Below are 16,210 nucleotides of genomic sequence, written 5' to 3' on the forward strand. Positions count from 1 at the left end.
ATATTATTTTCTATATTTTCACCAAATCTTGTAATAAAATTTCCAAGATTGATTTTATTCTTTTGCAGCTGGCTATTAACTATACTCAAACTGAACTTTTTTGATTGCTATATAACTTTAAAATTTCAACATCCTTAAGTTTTGGTGCTTTACTTCTATCATATATAATCTACTAAATTAGTCAACATTACCCTATTTTAAACACTATTACACGCTCATTAAAGTTTGAGTACGGCTGTTGGTGTAACTCAGTCTAGAGTCTATGATTAGAATTTGCCAGGCCCTGGGTTTCATCCCTGTGTTGCCCCCACCCCCCAACAAAATGTTGCATTCCAACTTCAATCCTCATATAATTTATTTTCTCAGCTAAATATCCAAAAATGTTTACAATTAATGCTGTACGGAACATAAGTAATGGAGGAATACTGTCTTTTTAAAGATCCCTGAGAATGTGAATTTTATAATTTTATTTGCCCAAATCCTGATTTTTTGTGTGTGTGTATCTGTGTGGTGCTGAGGATCGAACTCAGGGCTGGTGCAAGTGAGGCAAGCATTCTACCCTTAGACCACATCTCCAGCCCCTTTGCCCAAATCCTCATAACAGAGAGAAATCTTTGATAGTACTGGATAGATAAAATCAGAATTAAAAAAAAAAAAATCACACAGGATATACAGGCTGTCTTTATACTAAATTAAAACTTTATTGAATAAAGAACCTCTCCAGAACACATGATCTGATGGACTAGGTCTACATTACATGCAATGAAGCTGAACATGACAGTAGTTTAACATGGAATGTCAAATGAATTAGTATTTTCATTGTACAAAACTCCTGTAGCTGATGTGCAAGAAGAAAAGTATGATATTCAGCACTTTCACCATTTTTGCCAATCATCTGTGATGAGTTTAAAAAGGCATTTGAAGAAACTGGTAGATGTCTTCAGCATATAGTTCAAATAAATTAGTTACATGTGTACTACTGAACCTCTTTCAACCTCTCTTGCATTCCAAATAAAATCTTAGTGCAAACATCAAAGTTGCTGGTCACTCCAAAAGACTGTCAAACTCATAAGAGAATACAAGTTCTGAATTAATGTGTATTAAGTAGGACAAAATCAAGAATACCAGTTGCTGCAAAATTCATTTAGGCACACTTAATAGTCCACTCTAAGCATTTCTTCTAAGTCTCTCACATTAATGACTAAAGCCTGTTTACAGTACTAAAATTCTATCATTCAAGCATCAATGATTATATTTCAGAAAAAGGAAATCATTCATTTCAGTAATAGCATTATTGCTACATTCTAAAAAAAAAAAAGAGAAAGGAAAAAAATCATAATTAACAAAACCAGTATCCGTAATAGAATACACGGGGAAAAAACATTTTAGGAAAAAAAAATGTGCTTTACTTGCACAGCAGGAATTATATAATGTAAACACCATATTGGCCCACACCAAAAATCCATGAGAAAGGTTCAAATTTGAACACTGTGTGTGCATTATTTTCAAATCTGTGTTTGTGAGTTTATACTGAATCTGCTTGTACCAATACATGACAAATAAAACACACTCTTCCACACACATTCACATACAAGTGATTGTTAAATATTGAGCATGGCTTGCTTCCCTGACACTAACTCAAAGAAAATGTTAAGTGACAACTCAACTGTTTTAAAAATGTTTACAGAAAACATTAAATGAATGTGAATAGTAGTTGAGGAATGAAGAAAAGTGATGGCAATGATACGATGAAAGTGGATGCACAAAAGAACATTTGTGGAACCAGCTGAGATGCAAATGTGTGGCAAATGCATGGAACACCTTTTTCTGTGGGCCTTGTCTGAACTTTCAGTTGATACCAAGAATAAAAAAAAAAACATAGTAGCACAAGTCCGTGGACACCTGGAGGACTGAAAGTTTACCTTCAAAGTGCAAATTTTAACAATGGAATGTTTTAGCAGGGACATAAGGACAATCTTCTGTCTTTTTCTTGTTGCAAAGAAATAAAATGTTCAGGAAGTATTTATTCCTGGCCCAAACTATTTCAGTTTCTTGGTACAACAAAAATTAAAAAAAAAAAAAAAATTATTTAGCCACAATGATCACCCACTCTTTCACATACACAGAACCATTCTTAGGGGTGTATGTCGAGGAGAAAAAGCCCTTACCTATGTATCACCTAATGCAACTCTTTTTAGAAATTAAGTTCTTTGAATTCACTACGTTAAATATCAACATGTACCTCCCTTATCCCCTCCCTCTCCACCCGCCTATCCCAGACACCCCCGATGAACCTAGGTATTCTAACGTCTTTGTGTTTTCTAAGCCTCGTGACTAAGGCTGTTGAGTACCACCTCCACTGGAACAAAATTAACACCTAAGGTGCACTTTCTACAGCACCTTTTTTCTTCTCCACAATTAAGTGGAATTTTGATGCTCAAGACTGTATCTAGATCTCCAGGTCGTCAGGTCGAGGTCGGCTGCTGGCGCGGCTACTGGCTCTGCTTGAAGGTCGCTGGTCCACGATGGCTAGTGGCTGTAGTTCGTGTCCAGCAGCAATTTTTTTAGTATTCTGGTTGTCATCGGGGAAATCAAAAGGCTGGGCGTGGGAGTTGGAGATGGTGCTTCCTGCCTGCCCCATTCGGTTTTGTTCTGCGCTGTAATTAGCCCAGTTTTGCTCACTTGCTTGCTTGTTATAATTGCGGCAAGAAGAATTGTTTCTGTCACCAGTAACCAGCTTGTAACCAGGAGGAGACATAGGTGACAGGGGAGCGGTTGGTGAGGAGCAGCCATTGAAATAAGCATACTTGGGAGATCCACAGTCTTTGGAGGGGCTCAGTGGGCCAGTGGTAGCATGGTAAGGATCACTCCTTCCCTTCACACGATCCTTAACGCCCTTGAAGAAGACATAGAAGAGTTCAATGATATTCAAGGCAAGAGACACCAAGGATACCACCAGCATGAAGATGATGAAGATGGTTTTCTCTGTGGGGCGAGAGAGGAAGCAGTCGACTTGGTGTGGGCAGGGATCTCTTTTGCAAGTGTAGACGGCGCTCAAGCTGAATCCATAGATGTACCACTGGATCAGCAAGAAGGCCACCTCGAAGACAGACTTGAAGAGGATACTGATGATGTAGGTTCTCAGCAGCCCTCCTCGCATCTTCACTTTACCATGCTCCTCAATACCATACTTGAACTTCTTTATTTCAATCTGCTTCAAGTGCATCTCTACGTTGACCCCATCGGTTTGGGCAACTTTGAGCTCCTCCTCCTTCTTGTTCAGTTTCTCTTCTTTACGCATCACATAGAACACGTGGGCCAGGTACAAGAGCGTGGGTACGGACACGAATATGATCTGCAGGACCCAGAAGCGTACATGAGAGATTGGGAAAGACTTGTCGTAGCAGACATTTTCACAACCAGGTTGTTGAGTGTTACAACGAAAGGCAGACTGCTCGTCACCCCAAGCTGACTCAACCGCTGTCCCCAGTAGTAGGATTCGAAAAATGAAGAGGACCGACAACCACACCTTCCCTCCAGCAGTGGAATAGGCTTGGACCTTGTCAAGGAGCTTGCCTAAGGCACTCCAGTCACCCATGTTGCCTGGATACCTCCTGAAAAAAACCAAGAGACAACTCAATGATTACAGATGTGCAAATTATCAGCTTAATAGAAGGTGTCTTTTTTCAGCTGACAACTAAAATATTGCAAATTGTTTCCTTTCTAACCTCCATCAAAAACAAAACAAAAAACAAAAGTCAAGTACAAGCTCTTCCTATCAGATTTCACCCCCAGAGAGTCTCACACTTTTATTTTTTATTTTCTTAGATAAAGTTTGATCTGAGAAGCAGCAGAGCCTATGTGCAGAGGGTGAACTGCAATCTTAACCTGCAGAAGATGTATTACTTGCTCAACCACTGAATTGCCATGTGACTTGAGAAGCTGCCTGTGCTAAGTGCCTCTGCTTATTTTAGTTGTTTGATAAATGAGGACAGTTCTTGCCTGGTAGGCTTGGGTCTGGATGCAAGCCTAAGCAAAATGCTGATGTGTTATTCAAAATATAGGTATCTAAGAAGTCAGGCAAGAACACCCAGGAACACACACACATGCACAACCTCAATTCCCAAACTTTGATGTTAGGATGAATCATTTTATTCTGAATTTTACTCTGAAATGTCTCTCCATGGTACATTAAGAGTAATTCATACATATGCTGTATCATGGTTATTTATACTTGTCCCTTTCTTGTTACGCAGTAACATATATTTCAAGTCTCTCTTCTACATAAAAAAAAAAAAGTTACACTGAAATACAACATTTTGACAGTACCTCATTATAAACAGGAACCTGCTTTCAAAAACAAAGACTAAATGTGTATCACATTTCAAGTTAAAAGCTCAATTTGGTCAGGCATGATGGTGCATGCCTATAATTCCAGTGACTTGGGAGGCTGAGTGGGGAGATCTCAAGCTTGACGCTTGAGGCCAGCCTCAGTAACTAAGAGAAGCTATAAGCAACTCAGTGAGACCCTGACTCAAATTAAAATATAAAAAGGGCTGGGGATGTAACTCAGTGGTAAAGCACCTCTAGGTTCAATCACAGGTACCAAAAAAAAAAAAAAAAAAAAAAAAAAAAAAAAAATTCAATCTGTCAACTTGTCTCCATACTACTTATAGCCTGAGAAGTGAAAAAAGATAAAACTATAAGGCTGTATGATATATTCAGCTACCTGTATGGCCAGAAGCCTTATAATCCTTAGGCCTTTTATTTCATCTAAATGGTTTTTAAATTATAATAAATAGCACACACTTGAAATATCAGCTACTCAGCAGGCTGAGGTGGGAGGATCTCAAATTTGAAGCCAGCCTTGTAAGCATAACAAGACCCCATTTCAAAAACAAATAAAAAAGACAGTAAGACTGCACCAAAGTCAGAAAAAAAGTTTCCATGCTTTGATATGGCCAACAGCTGAAGCCTGAAAAAATATGACGTGTATTCGGCTATCATAGAGAAGATAGGCTGATTTTCAGGAGAGCAGTAAGAGGAGGGTTTAGAAAATGATAAACAAAGATTATTTAGTGAATAAAAACAAGCAAAACAAAGGCTTTCCAAGCTTTCAGTGATGAATTGACTAGTGCAACTAATAGGAGGATTATTGCTCCTTGCAAATATGCTCACTATCTGAATATAAAGGGGTTTCTCATCTGGTTTTGAACTTTGAGCCATATTCACCAGGTAGGAAGTAAATGAAATACCAGCGGAGTTTTCTTCCTCACCATCCAGTATTACATTTCTTTCTAATAACTGTATGTCTTGGCTAGGGATACCATGAAAAAAATAAAATGAAGAAAGGAAATCTGAAAATCTAACCCAGAATTTCCTAGATGAAACAAAGAGGAGATGATTGATCAGTAAAACTAAATTATGTACTAGCTAGTAGTAGATGGGTATCTGATAACATGACAGCCTAGGGAGTGGTAAACCAATGCTGAATACAAGTGCGAAGTGGGCAGGCAGGTTACAGAAATCATGCTGTCCCAATGATCATTAAAGAGGGAGCTTTCCTTTTTCTTTTAGAATGGGTCATTTTGAATTCTGATGTGACAAGTCAGAAAGTGAAATTGATGTACAAAGAGCAGTCAGACTAGAACAAAGGGTTAAATAGCCAAGGGAAGGTTTGAAGTGAGAGGAGTAATTTAGTCTTGATGGACAGTTTGATGGAGAGAGAATGTAAAAGAAAAAGCCTACAATTTAGCAGAAAATACTAGACTGGGAATGAAGAAGTACAGGCCACGAGGGTCAAACAAACACAACAGAATTTTTGGAGCTATATCAATAGACAGTTTCTATGTGATGATGTGTAAATTGGCTCTAATTCTGTTTGTAAAGAATTACAATATTTTGCCAGTGTCATCTGCTTTCGTTCAGATATTTCATTTGTTGGGGGGAAATAACAAAAACAATTAAGTATAAAATGATAAGCTATTTGCATACATCTCATTACATTCATGCAATAATAGATCTCAAGACAAACTAAACATGTTTAGAAATATGACTGGACACAACAGAAGTTTTCATTTTAGTCAGTGTCTCATCATTATTCAAAGTAAAATGATTATGTAGATGCCTGTGGCCATTCAACCCCAAGTTCTTCACATTCTATAGAAAATGAAATTTGACTTTCACATAATTCTGAGATTCCACAAAAATATTCTACAGTGCTATAGTATGTGAACTGGTTCACCAGGAAGTTGTTCTTTTCAAATATACCAGCAATTTAATTGCCAAGTTCTCTTTTCTTTAAACACCCACACAGTAGTCATTTGCATTAATGAGTTACACTCTTTCATCTAAATAAGATATGAATTATCCAATTGGACACCTTGTATTCTGTAACATGTAGACACCTGTCATTACCACGACCATAGAGACCATCTAATGTTACATGTGATGGTTCATCTTGTGACTCCCGAGGAGGTAACAAAAATAGCAAGCTTTTTACTGGTAGCTGTTCACTTGGCCAGGAATCAAGTATCCTTTCAACTGGTTATTCCTGCCCACCCACCAACCCCTGTTTAATATTTTCATTTTTCCAAGTCTTAGTTGAAACATTAATGTTCTTTTATTATAAGGAAAAAGCATGATTATGTTTACAGAATCCCTGGCACTGGTTTACAGACTATATATTGCAAGGATATTCACCAGGAGACTCCTAATTCCATTCAGGAGTCTGCCAGCTGAACATATCCTGTATATTTGTGCCTTTACCTCTGCATTCCTATGACACAGATTTATTTGTAGATCATGGTCTAAGGGTTGTGTACAGTTTTCATTATGGGTTTTGTTGCTGTTGTTGTTGTTTTTGAGATGAGAATCTTACTGAGGTATCCAGGTTACTCTTGAACTTGTGATCCTGCCTCAGCTTCAGTAGCTGAGCTGGGTTTACAGGCGTGGCCACCACGCCTAGCTAGTAGCAGATTCTTAACAGCAGCTGGACAACACCATGCCTTCTGTATGCCATGTCAGACCACATTTTCCTTTGCTCTTCTCGGCCCCCTAGACCAGCTGCTCAAAGCTACAGTCACTCAGTGTGATCTCCCTAAGGACCTGTCCCTTCATAGTGGTTCCTGAATTGCATGACAATCACTTGGCACGTGACATTCCTGGCCCTCACCAGTTTGGATGAAGCTGGACTTCTGGAGGGTGGGGCCTGGGAAATCAGCTTTTAATTTTTTGTTATTTTTTTGAACAAATGTCCCAGGTGATTCTGAAGTAAGATTTCAGGGCAGCAAACAGTGTTTTCCCAGCATTTTATTTTTTTTCCTGTTCAAAATATTTAAGAGTTAGGTAAATTTCAGGAAAGTAGGGCAGACAAGGGCATCTAACCAGTCAAAGGGGCTGAGCACTAAGAGCAGCAGTTCTCTGGGCACTGGGTACTGAGGTCACCCTTGGCGCTAGGGCTCCTTGTCACTCACTCCCTGCATCTTCATCTGCCACTCCCTGAGAGCACAGTGACTCAATCTCTTTAATCCAAAGGAAATTTCTTAAAAATAAAGCTTCAGTTTTAAATTACTTTTGTCTGTCCCTTTTGCTAGAGCCTCAAAAACTCATCAAGTCAAGGCTCAGCCAAGTGTGTTCATGTTATTAATATCCTAATAAAAATTTTTATTTTATGTGGTGTTGGGATTGAACCTAGGGCCTTACACATATTAGGCAAGCACTCCACAACTGAGTTACACCCCCGTCCTAAAAATTATTAGAAAATATTTTACTTTTAATTTTAAAGAAGAAACAACCATAATGGTGAATGGAGACGTAAATGAAGGTATATAAGATTGTTGATAACTAAGGCTGGGGTTGCATTTCTTTCTTCCCTGCCTTCTTTCCATACAGGCAATTGAAGCCAGGGGCACTTTCCCACTTAGCTTCAACCCCAGTTTTTTAAATTCTTGACACAGGGTCTCACTGAGTTACAGAGGCTGGCCTCAAACTTAAGATCCTCCTGCCTCGGTCTCCTGAGCCATTGGGATTATAGGCGTGTACCACTGCAACGAGATCTATGTGTTTCTAATATATTAAAATCAAAAATTTTATGCCCCAAGCCCTCCAATGTGAACTCTACTAATGCTTTTCTTTTAGCTTTGCTATTAAGGACCCCTTGTCCCTGGTAGTGAACGTCTTTGAGTGAGCTCAGTTAGACTGTCTCTCTCCACTTACACCACAGCAGCTATTCCCTTTGGTAATATCCATATGCACACATGATTAATATAATCCATATTCAACCCACCAGATAGGCTCTACCTTCCAAAAGTAACCACACTATGACTCATTCTTACAACTGTCTCTGCTTTTAGCTTGATCTTAGCCATTACTGCTGCTTTTCAGTTTTCACGTCACTACCTTGGTCACTGTGATTGCCCACCTATTATTAAACAGTCAACTGAAAGAAAGGAACAGAACAAAACAAAAAAAACAACAAAGATGCTGATCTTGTGGCTCACTTCTTCCCTCATTTCAGGTCTCACTTCACAGCCAAAGTTCCTGATCACCAAATATGAAAACAGCAGCATCCTTTCCCTAGTCCTCACTTCCTATTCCCCTTGCCCCACTTTTTAAATAGCTCTTACCTCTACTCAAAATAGCATATATTTGCTTATTGTTTGTCTCCCTCCATAGGGACTTATTGAATGGGATGTGAGTTCTATAAGGGAGTTTCGTTCAGTGCTGCAAACCCACTGCTTAAAAAAAAGAGACGCTGCACAAATACATGCTGAATGAATTAAACAGGGCTGTCCAACAACAGCAACAACACAACAATAAAAAGAACTAATTACCTGGGGCTGCACTGTGCAAATAAAAAGACCCCCAGGTTTCCCTATTTTTTTTTTTTTCTTTAAATTCTTTGGGACTCTCTTAACTATGGTAACTTCTGAAATTTCAAATTCATTGAAAGGAGGACTTCAGAGGAAAAGAGTATTGTCAGCATCTCTTATTACACTGTTAAATTGCTACAAGAGTGTTGTTTGTTGAAACAACAGGCTTCAAATGGTTCCTGAGCAGGCAATAGGAGTGAATTAAAGCAAAGGGTTTTTTAGCAAAGAGCTTCTTGAATTTACGGGGACTGAGATCCTAGTTATGGTTAGTATTCTTGTAGAACTGCATTAGGTATCATGGATGTTTATTTAGATTCACTGTTAGGACATTAAAATTAAAAATGAAACAGAGCAAAAAAAATAAAAACTAACAACAACAACAACAATAATAAATCACTCTGTACTGTTTGTTATCCCCCTAATTCAGGGATATTCTAACTCTGATAATAACATGATTGTAGCCAAGAACACTATTGCAAGAAGAAACAGCCTATTTAAAATTGTGTTTACTTCAAGAATGACAAATATGAGGGAAGGTTAGGACTCTGAAAGGGGAAGAACAAAGCTGATATTAACATTAACTGAGTCTTAAGTGCATGCAGACAGTTATTTGAATCAGGCACCACAGAAAACATTCCCAGTTCATTAGGGAACACTCCACCTTTGCTTTCTTATACCTGAGTTGTAAACCTACCTCTGTGGCCTATCAAATGTATTTTAAGGAAACATCTATTCTGTTAAAAATTCTGCCACATGATTCCCTGATTATCTTCCCAAGCCTTTGTATAAAGATCGGTTATCTTAACATTCCCATAGGTGTGTGATGTGATTGTGGCATTGAACTTCCAGTTTTACTTGTGGTGGTAGAGAGCAGTAACACACTAGAACAAAACAAAAAAGTCTTTTTCCCTAGTTCATATCCCTCCTTTTCAGTCTTCTACATCAGCTTCCACAGAATGAAATGAGATGGTGGTAGAGACTCTATCCAATGAGTGGAAATTGGTGAACCCCAGAGAGAGTTTTCCTAGTTCAACAGTTGTCACTCAACTCCCTCACCAAAAAGAAGTTTCTTAAGGTCAACTTAGGTGTGCCAGAGGAAAAACACTGTCAGAACCCACAGGCTCAGAGCTATGTACGTCAATTGTGATCAAATACCCTTACAAAACAAAACAAAACAAAACAAAAAAACAAAAAAAAAACTTATTTCTATCAGTTCTTGATGTTTCAACTGTCCCCACCCTCACTTTCACCTCCAAATTGATGCCTTTTAATCAACAATCTTATTATTTTGTAATCACATAAGCACATCCTTAAGATCCTTCACAGCCAGCATTGAATGAGAACTCACGCATGTGAAGCTTAGTAAAACCTCAATAAATACCTATTGTTCTTTAAAAGATCCTTGGATATTGCTCATTTATTTTCTAATTTTTGTATCTTAACTAAAATGATCAACAAACATACATTTTCTAAAAATTATTTAGAAACCTACGGAAATCAGGATGTGAAATTCATGGCGTTTTATAAAAAACTAACCATAAAGTTTGAATTTTGGCAGAAAGCAGCCTATACACATACAGTGAAATAGTGATTTTAGATAATTAAGGGAAGTGGAGAATTAAAGCAGTTATCTCAAGAACACGCAAATATATTATTATTGTTTTTTGAAGAAGCAGCTGTAGGGATTTTTTTTCTTTCTTAAAGTATCTATATTGTCATTAATAATAAACACTAAGTGATTACTTTTTCTCTCTACAGCTGAACTGCATAAGCTTCAACGCATCCATTCCAACAAAGGAGAATCTTGAAGGGAAGTCAGAACAACAGGAAAGGTGGAGTAGCAGGTATTAATCACTGGTGACTTTCCTATATTCCCTTGGGGTATGTAAAGGCTCTCAGCCTCATACCAAGCTACACCTCTGGATATTATAAAAGAAATGACAGAATGCAAGGTATCAGGAACTCTCCGACTTTCTCTTTGCAGGAATTGGGAACATCTAAGTGAGGAAGAAAGCAATCCTCAATATCTGAAAACACACCCGTTTTAAATTATTGCTGCCAAATATCTTTGGAACCCTGATTCCCATGGAGGGTCAGCATTGTAGTGAAGGGTGAGGAACTCAGTAGATGGGGCAGCTGTGGTGATAAACTTCAAAAGGTATTAGAAAAATGTGGAATGTTTTAACAGTAAGGAAAGAGGAACAAAACTTTACCACTGCATTTTCCAGGAAAAGGACAGGTGGCCACTATACTTTGGGAAGGACAAAGATTTCACACTTTGGGGAAAAACAGTTCAATAATTCAGAATTCAACACAGTGCCAGAACAAATGTATTGTGAATGATACAATTTTCACTCAATTTGGCCTACTCAGAAGAATTAATTATTCTTCCCCCAGAGGTATTTTCTATCTTAATTGGCTTATTTTATTCTTGGGAGTGGGTTAGTTTAATGAGATCTTCTCTGAGGTACCAAAGGCTTTTATTTTCAGGAACCCTTCAATAAAAGTAAAAATTAGACTTCCTTCATCGGACACTTTCGACGGAGTTTTTTAAGGGTGCCCAATTTTTCTGAGAGTGAGATGCCGCATCTTTCTTGACATTACTACCTTGATTTGGGAGCAAAGGAAATTAAGCCCACCTCCAAATAAAGCCACGTCTGTTTTTCAGTTTTTGCAATCCATTGCAGCTCTCCTCCCACCCCCCACTTCGTACCTCTGGAGGGAAACGGAAGCACCTCACTCGGGGTGAGGGCGAATGTGCTTCTCCGTAAGCTTTATCAGAGATGCTCTGCCAACGTCTGCTAGGTCTGAAAAGATCGTGTGGGCGATCCGCTGCTCGGAACCAAGGTTTGAGTTTCCCAATCATGGACTGATTTGCCTCGGGACACGTCATTAGCTCTCGCCCCATTTCATCAAGGGTCTTTCTTCCCCTCCCTCCTCCATCCCCGCCCCGCCTCATTCTTGGGAAGTTTTAAGAACTTCCAGAAAAGTTACAAGTGCAGTTTACCAGCAAGATAACTCCCAAAGGTGTTCAGGTTTCCTTACCAAGGCTTATACGGAAGGATTCGACAAGTTTAAGAGAAAAAAGAAAATGAAAAAAGACTGCAGGCGGGACGGGGCTGGTAGGGGTGGGAAATTAGATTGACAACTTTAATTAAGTCAATCATTTGCTCTTTTACCATTTGGCAACTAGCCCATCTCTCCACCCTCCACCCGCCCCTCCCAACCCCGGTTCCTTTCCAGTGGCGGAACTCAGACCTGCACTCGGTTTGACTTGTAAGGATTGGAGGGAAACATCTCAAAAGCCCTGAGGCTCGGGACAGCGAAGGAGCCAGGAGCAGCCGAGCGGATGCTAAGATGGCAGGACGCGCCCGGCCTCCCGCCGCAGCAAAACTTGCTTTATTATTATTTGCTTTTCAGCATTCTCTGGTGCAAATACTTCAACTACTGGGTCACACCAAGAACCTAATTACTTTAGTCTGTGGATTTAGACAGGACAGAAAATTCTCACCGGCCACCAAAATGCACACGGTTGCATTTCTGGTTAACAGAATGTTTTATCAAGCCAAACATTTTAAAAAATGAACCCTTTTAAGCACACATTAGGTATTCTTTGTCTACTGCCTACCACCCCTGGCAGCTCCAACTCAAGACAATTGCGCCAGAATTCTGAAGGCTGTTACAGGTTCGGACAGGCTGAAGCGAGAGTGAGGGTGGGTGTTGGGGGGAGGTAGCTCCCTCTAAAACATTTAAAAGTACATTTCTTCTTCCTATTCATTCGCGGAGCTCCCGTTTTAGGAGACGATCTTTGGAAATGCATCCTAGCGTACACTCTTTTCTAAACGTCTGTTCTCTTCCTGTACTGCTAGGTGACCACCACCCATTCAAGGTTTCTCATCTCTTGAGTTGCCAACGTGGTGGAGTAAAACAGCTGGCTCCCCCGAGGGTCTCAAATATTTACACCCTGATGGCTAACACAAAGTAACGATTTACTAATAATTTTAAAATCTTAATATTAATACTGGGTTATATATCTTTTTGTTTAGTGAGAAAAATTCTAGGAAGGAACCACGTGGAAGTCAAGTAGCCACAATGTTTTAACAAAGCACTTGGTTACAAAAGGAGTTTGTGCAAGGCTACAGAACATCTATCAAGATTTCCATATGAAAAAGCACGAGGTACAGATTACTATAAGGAGACCACTAAGCAAATTTGCACTTTGGTTTTTTTGTGATGCCTGTGAAACCCCCAACCCAGGCCCCAGCTCCCTTCACCCCCAGCCCCCAACAAACTACAGAGCACCTAGACTATTACTGATTACAAAAAAGTAAATAAAATTATGCTCTAAAACGAAGAACCAAGTATCCAGAAAATTAATTCTTTATTCTAATTAAAAAGGCTCAAACCTTTTACCTGTTGCATTATCTATAGAAACTTTTGAAACAAAAATACAAACTCCCTACATTCAATTTTAGCATTGAAACTACAGAGGCACTTACAAGCTCATCATTTCCTTTACGGTATTATAAATCAAAACATAAATCAAAGTTACATTTTAGACACTTAGAAACTCTAGAAAAGTTTTGCTAGGAGAAAAAGAAACTAATAGGTAAAGTGGTTTTTTCTTTAACTTACTCTTTCGCTTAAAGAAGTGAAGTAGGCACTCCAAGTGATTGAACTCCGTAGAGGATGAAGTAAAATGAAAAGGCAAGTTCAGGCACTCAGACCTGGCTATTTAAAGTTTAAAAGTCTGCTGCTGTTTGGTACTTTCCTCACGCCTTCCCCCCAATGAAAGAAAAGTGCTGATACCTCGTAAAAGCTTTTTTCTAACTTGGTGCACAGAGCTTTTAAAAGTTTCAAGCCACTGACTCAACTAGGAGGAGGGGCTAGAAGGAAGGGGAGGGGAAGAAGGAAAGGAAAGGCGGGAGGAGGTTGGAGAAGAAGCTGGTGAACGTGAGGCAAGAGGAGCCAAAGAGGAGTAGTAAGGTCACGATCAAGTTGTGGCTTAAATTTGCTGACCAGAAAAAATAAAATAGCGTTAGAGACTTGAATGCCACCTCTTGGAGTTACTCCTCACAGAGAAAAACTGCTGATTTTAGTATTTGTTTCAACCAAAGACCTGGGACAATCAAAAAGTATATATTTTATAATAGCACACTTTCTAAAATAAAATTACAGTAAATAAAAGTGGGAGAGAAGAGTATAACCAGTGCAAACTTGTTTAATGTTGACCAAGGTGTGTGAAGTTTGAGGTGGGTGTGAGTGTCTTATTTGATGATCTAATTCCCTTCCTTTTAAGTAGGGATAATTAACAAAGGAAATGGTGGAGATGGGAGAGACATTTCAAAAGCAAAGGTAGTGGTATGTCTTTCTGCAATCCATGCTCTAATTTCTTGACTGCTTTGCATTTTCACCTTTTCTATTTAGCAAAAGGAAATAAATACTACATAGTATGTATAACATTTGTAAAGTTTTATATATAAAAACTAAATATATATGTATGTGTATATGTGTGTGGGGTTGTATTGACTATGACATTTTGCTATATGACCTCCAGGGAACTGAAAATTTATATCTCCCCCTTGTTCATGCCAACTCACTATCATTTCAATCTGTAGTGAGACGTTGGAATTTTTAAAAAAGTCATTTACATGCTATCGTTGCCTGATAAGTTGAGTCATCATTAAGTGGGTCCCAGAAATATTCAACCTTCTTAAGGTCATCTTCACTTAGAGGCCACTAGAGAGTTTTCAGCCTAATGACAGCAGAGCCCGACATGTAATGACTCTGTGCTTCTCCACCACACACAGGGTTCGCTGTCTTCAGGACTCTGTATTAGAGTTTATAATGGCCTGAATCAGGTGGCCTCATTCTCAGAGTGGGCAGCTCCTCTGAAGGCTCCCCAGATGCCATAGAAGAGGGCTGGGATAGGACAGTTCCCCATAAACAGGCTTCAGTGATGCTCCTGAGGTGGGACGGGGAATCTCTTGGCCATTGTTCTCTGGAAACAAAGCAAACTCATTCAGCCTTAATATTACTAAACCTTTCCCACTAACTGAAATACCAGAAAAAAGGATAGCAAACATTACCTGGTAAAAATACCTTTTCCTAAACATACTTTCGCGGAAATAAAGGATAAGATTTCTTCTGATATGTTGTAGTCTTAAAACACAAGTTTGCTCTCTCATTTTTTGATAATTCTATTTCCAAGGATATGTTTTTTTTTAAGGAAGGGATAAAATGAAGTTATACAAGTAGAAATTGTAATCTGATTTTCAAGTCTTCAGGCTCAGCAACCTGTAAGTATTGTTTTAGTCTTGTATTTATATTTTCCTTTCCTTCACATTAGTTTGTCTTAACTAAAAATTCTTTCATGCAATTAAAAACACACATGAAAAATATGATTTTTCCCCTCTTTTTAAATATTAATTTGTTATATTTTATTGACAATGAAAAATTGGAAAATGAATTTGAAAAGCAATATTGTTTGTAATACCATCAAAAACATAAACATAGTTACAAATACATTTTTAAAAAGTATGCAAAACCTCTACCCTTAAAACTATAAAACAATGTTTATAGAAATTAAAGGTCTAAGAAAAAAGAAAAAAAACTTTTATATGTTGAACAGCTCAATATTATTAAGATGCACATTAGTTTATGTATTCATACAGTACCAATCAATATCTTAAGATCTTTTTAACAGAAATCATGTGCTGAATCTAAAATCTAGATGAAAATGCCAAACCCTATAGTAGTTCAATTTTTTTACTTGTCATATTGTAAAGCAGTTTTTTTTTCTTTTTTAGCTTTTATTTACAATTATTTTTAATTGATACATAAAAACAAAAACTATACATATTTATAGGATATCATGTGCTATTTCAATACATGTATGTATTATGTTTTAATCAGGATAAGTATATCTATTGCCTGAAGCATTTATCTTTCTTTTATGATAAAACATTCAAAACCCTTCTAGCTTTTTAAATATGTAGTTCATGATAATGTATACTCACCCTAATATGCAACAGCAAATCAAAACTACCAAAACTTCTGATTCCCATCTAATTATAACTCAGTACTCATTAATCAACTTTTCCCTGTCATTCTTCCCTGGTTTTCTTTTTTAGAAGAAAAGCTTCATATAATTTACATAATTTTGCTTTATTTTATATCATTATTTGTCAAGTATAATTATTGCTGATAGCTATTTTATTAAAAACATACCTATGATGTTAATCCAGAATTATCTGCATGAAAAAGAAACATTGATTGATTGTTTTATAACATGGTTTTTAAGGCAAAAATAAAATATGTACTTACTTCTAATTTTG

At 38.0% G+C, this 16,210-nt stretch overlaps 2 protein-coding genes across 2 annotated transcripts in view; one reads left to right on the top strand and one right to left on the bottom strand.

Annotated features, from left to right (window-relative positions):
* Nucleotides 1–677: 677 nt before the first annotated feature.
* Gja1 (gap junction protein alpha 1) lies at nt 678–13,703 on the bottom strand. The gene is made up of 2 exons (XM_047559751.1): nt 13,509–13,703; nt 678–3,614 (listed from the first exon to the last, which is right to left on the bottom strand). The coding sequence occupies exon 2, from the start codon at nt 3,596–3,598 to the stop codon at nt 2,450–2,452; it is 1,149 nt and encodes a 382-aa protein (XP_047415707.1). The 5' UTR covers nt 3,599–3,614; nt 13,509–13,703; the 3' UTR covers nt 678–2,449.
* Nucleotides 13,704–14,814: 1,111 nt separating this feature from the next.
* The window catches only part of Tbc1d32 (TBC1 domain family member 32), a 301,835-nt gene continuing 300,439 nt past the window's right edge, over nt 14,815–16,210 (top strand). The window contains exon 1 of the mRNA XM_047558656.1: nt 14,815–15,172. The gene's annotated coding sequence lies outside the window, so the exon portion shown is untranslated. The remainder of the gene's footprint in view (nt 15,173–16,210) is intronic.

The sequence above is a fragment of the Sciurus carolinensis genome, chromosome 7, assembly GCF_902686445.1.
Source record: "Sciurus carolinensis chromosome 7, mSciCar1.2, whole genome shotgun sequence".
In the NCBI taxonomy this organism is placed as follows: Eukaryota; Metazoa; Chordata; class Mammalia; order Rodentia; family Sciuridae; genus Sciurus; species Sciurus carolinensis.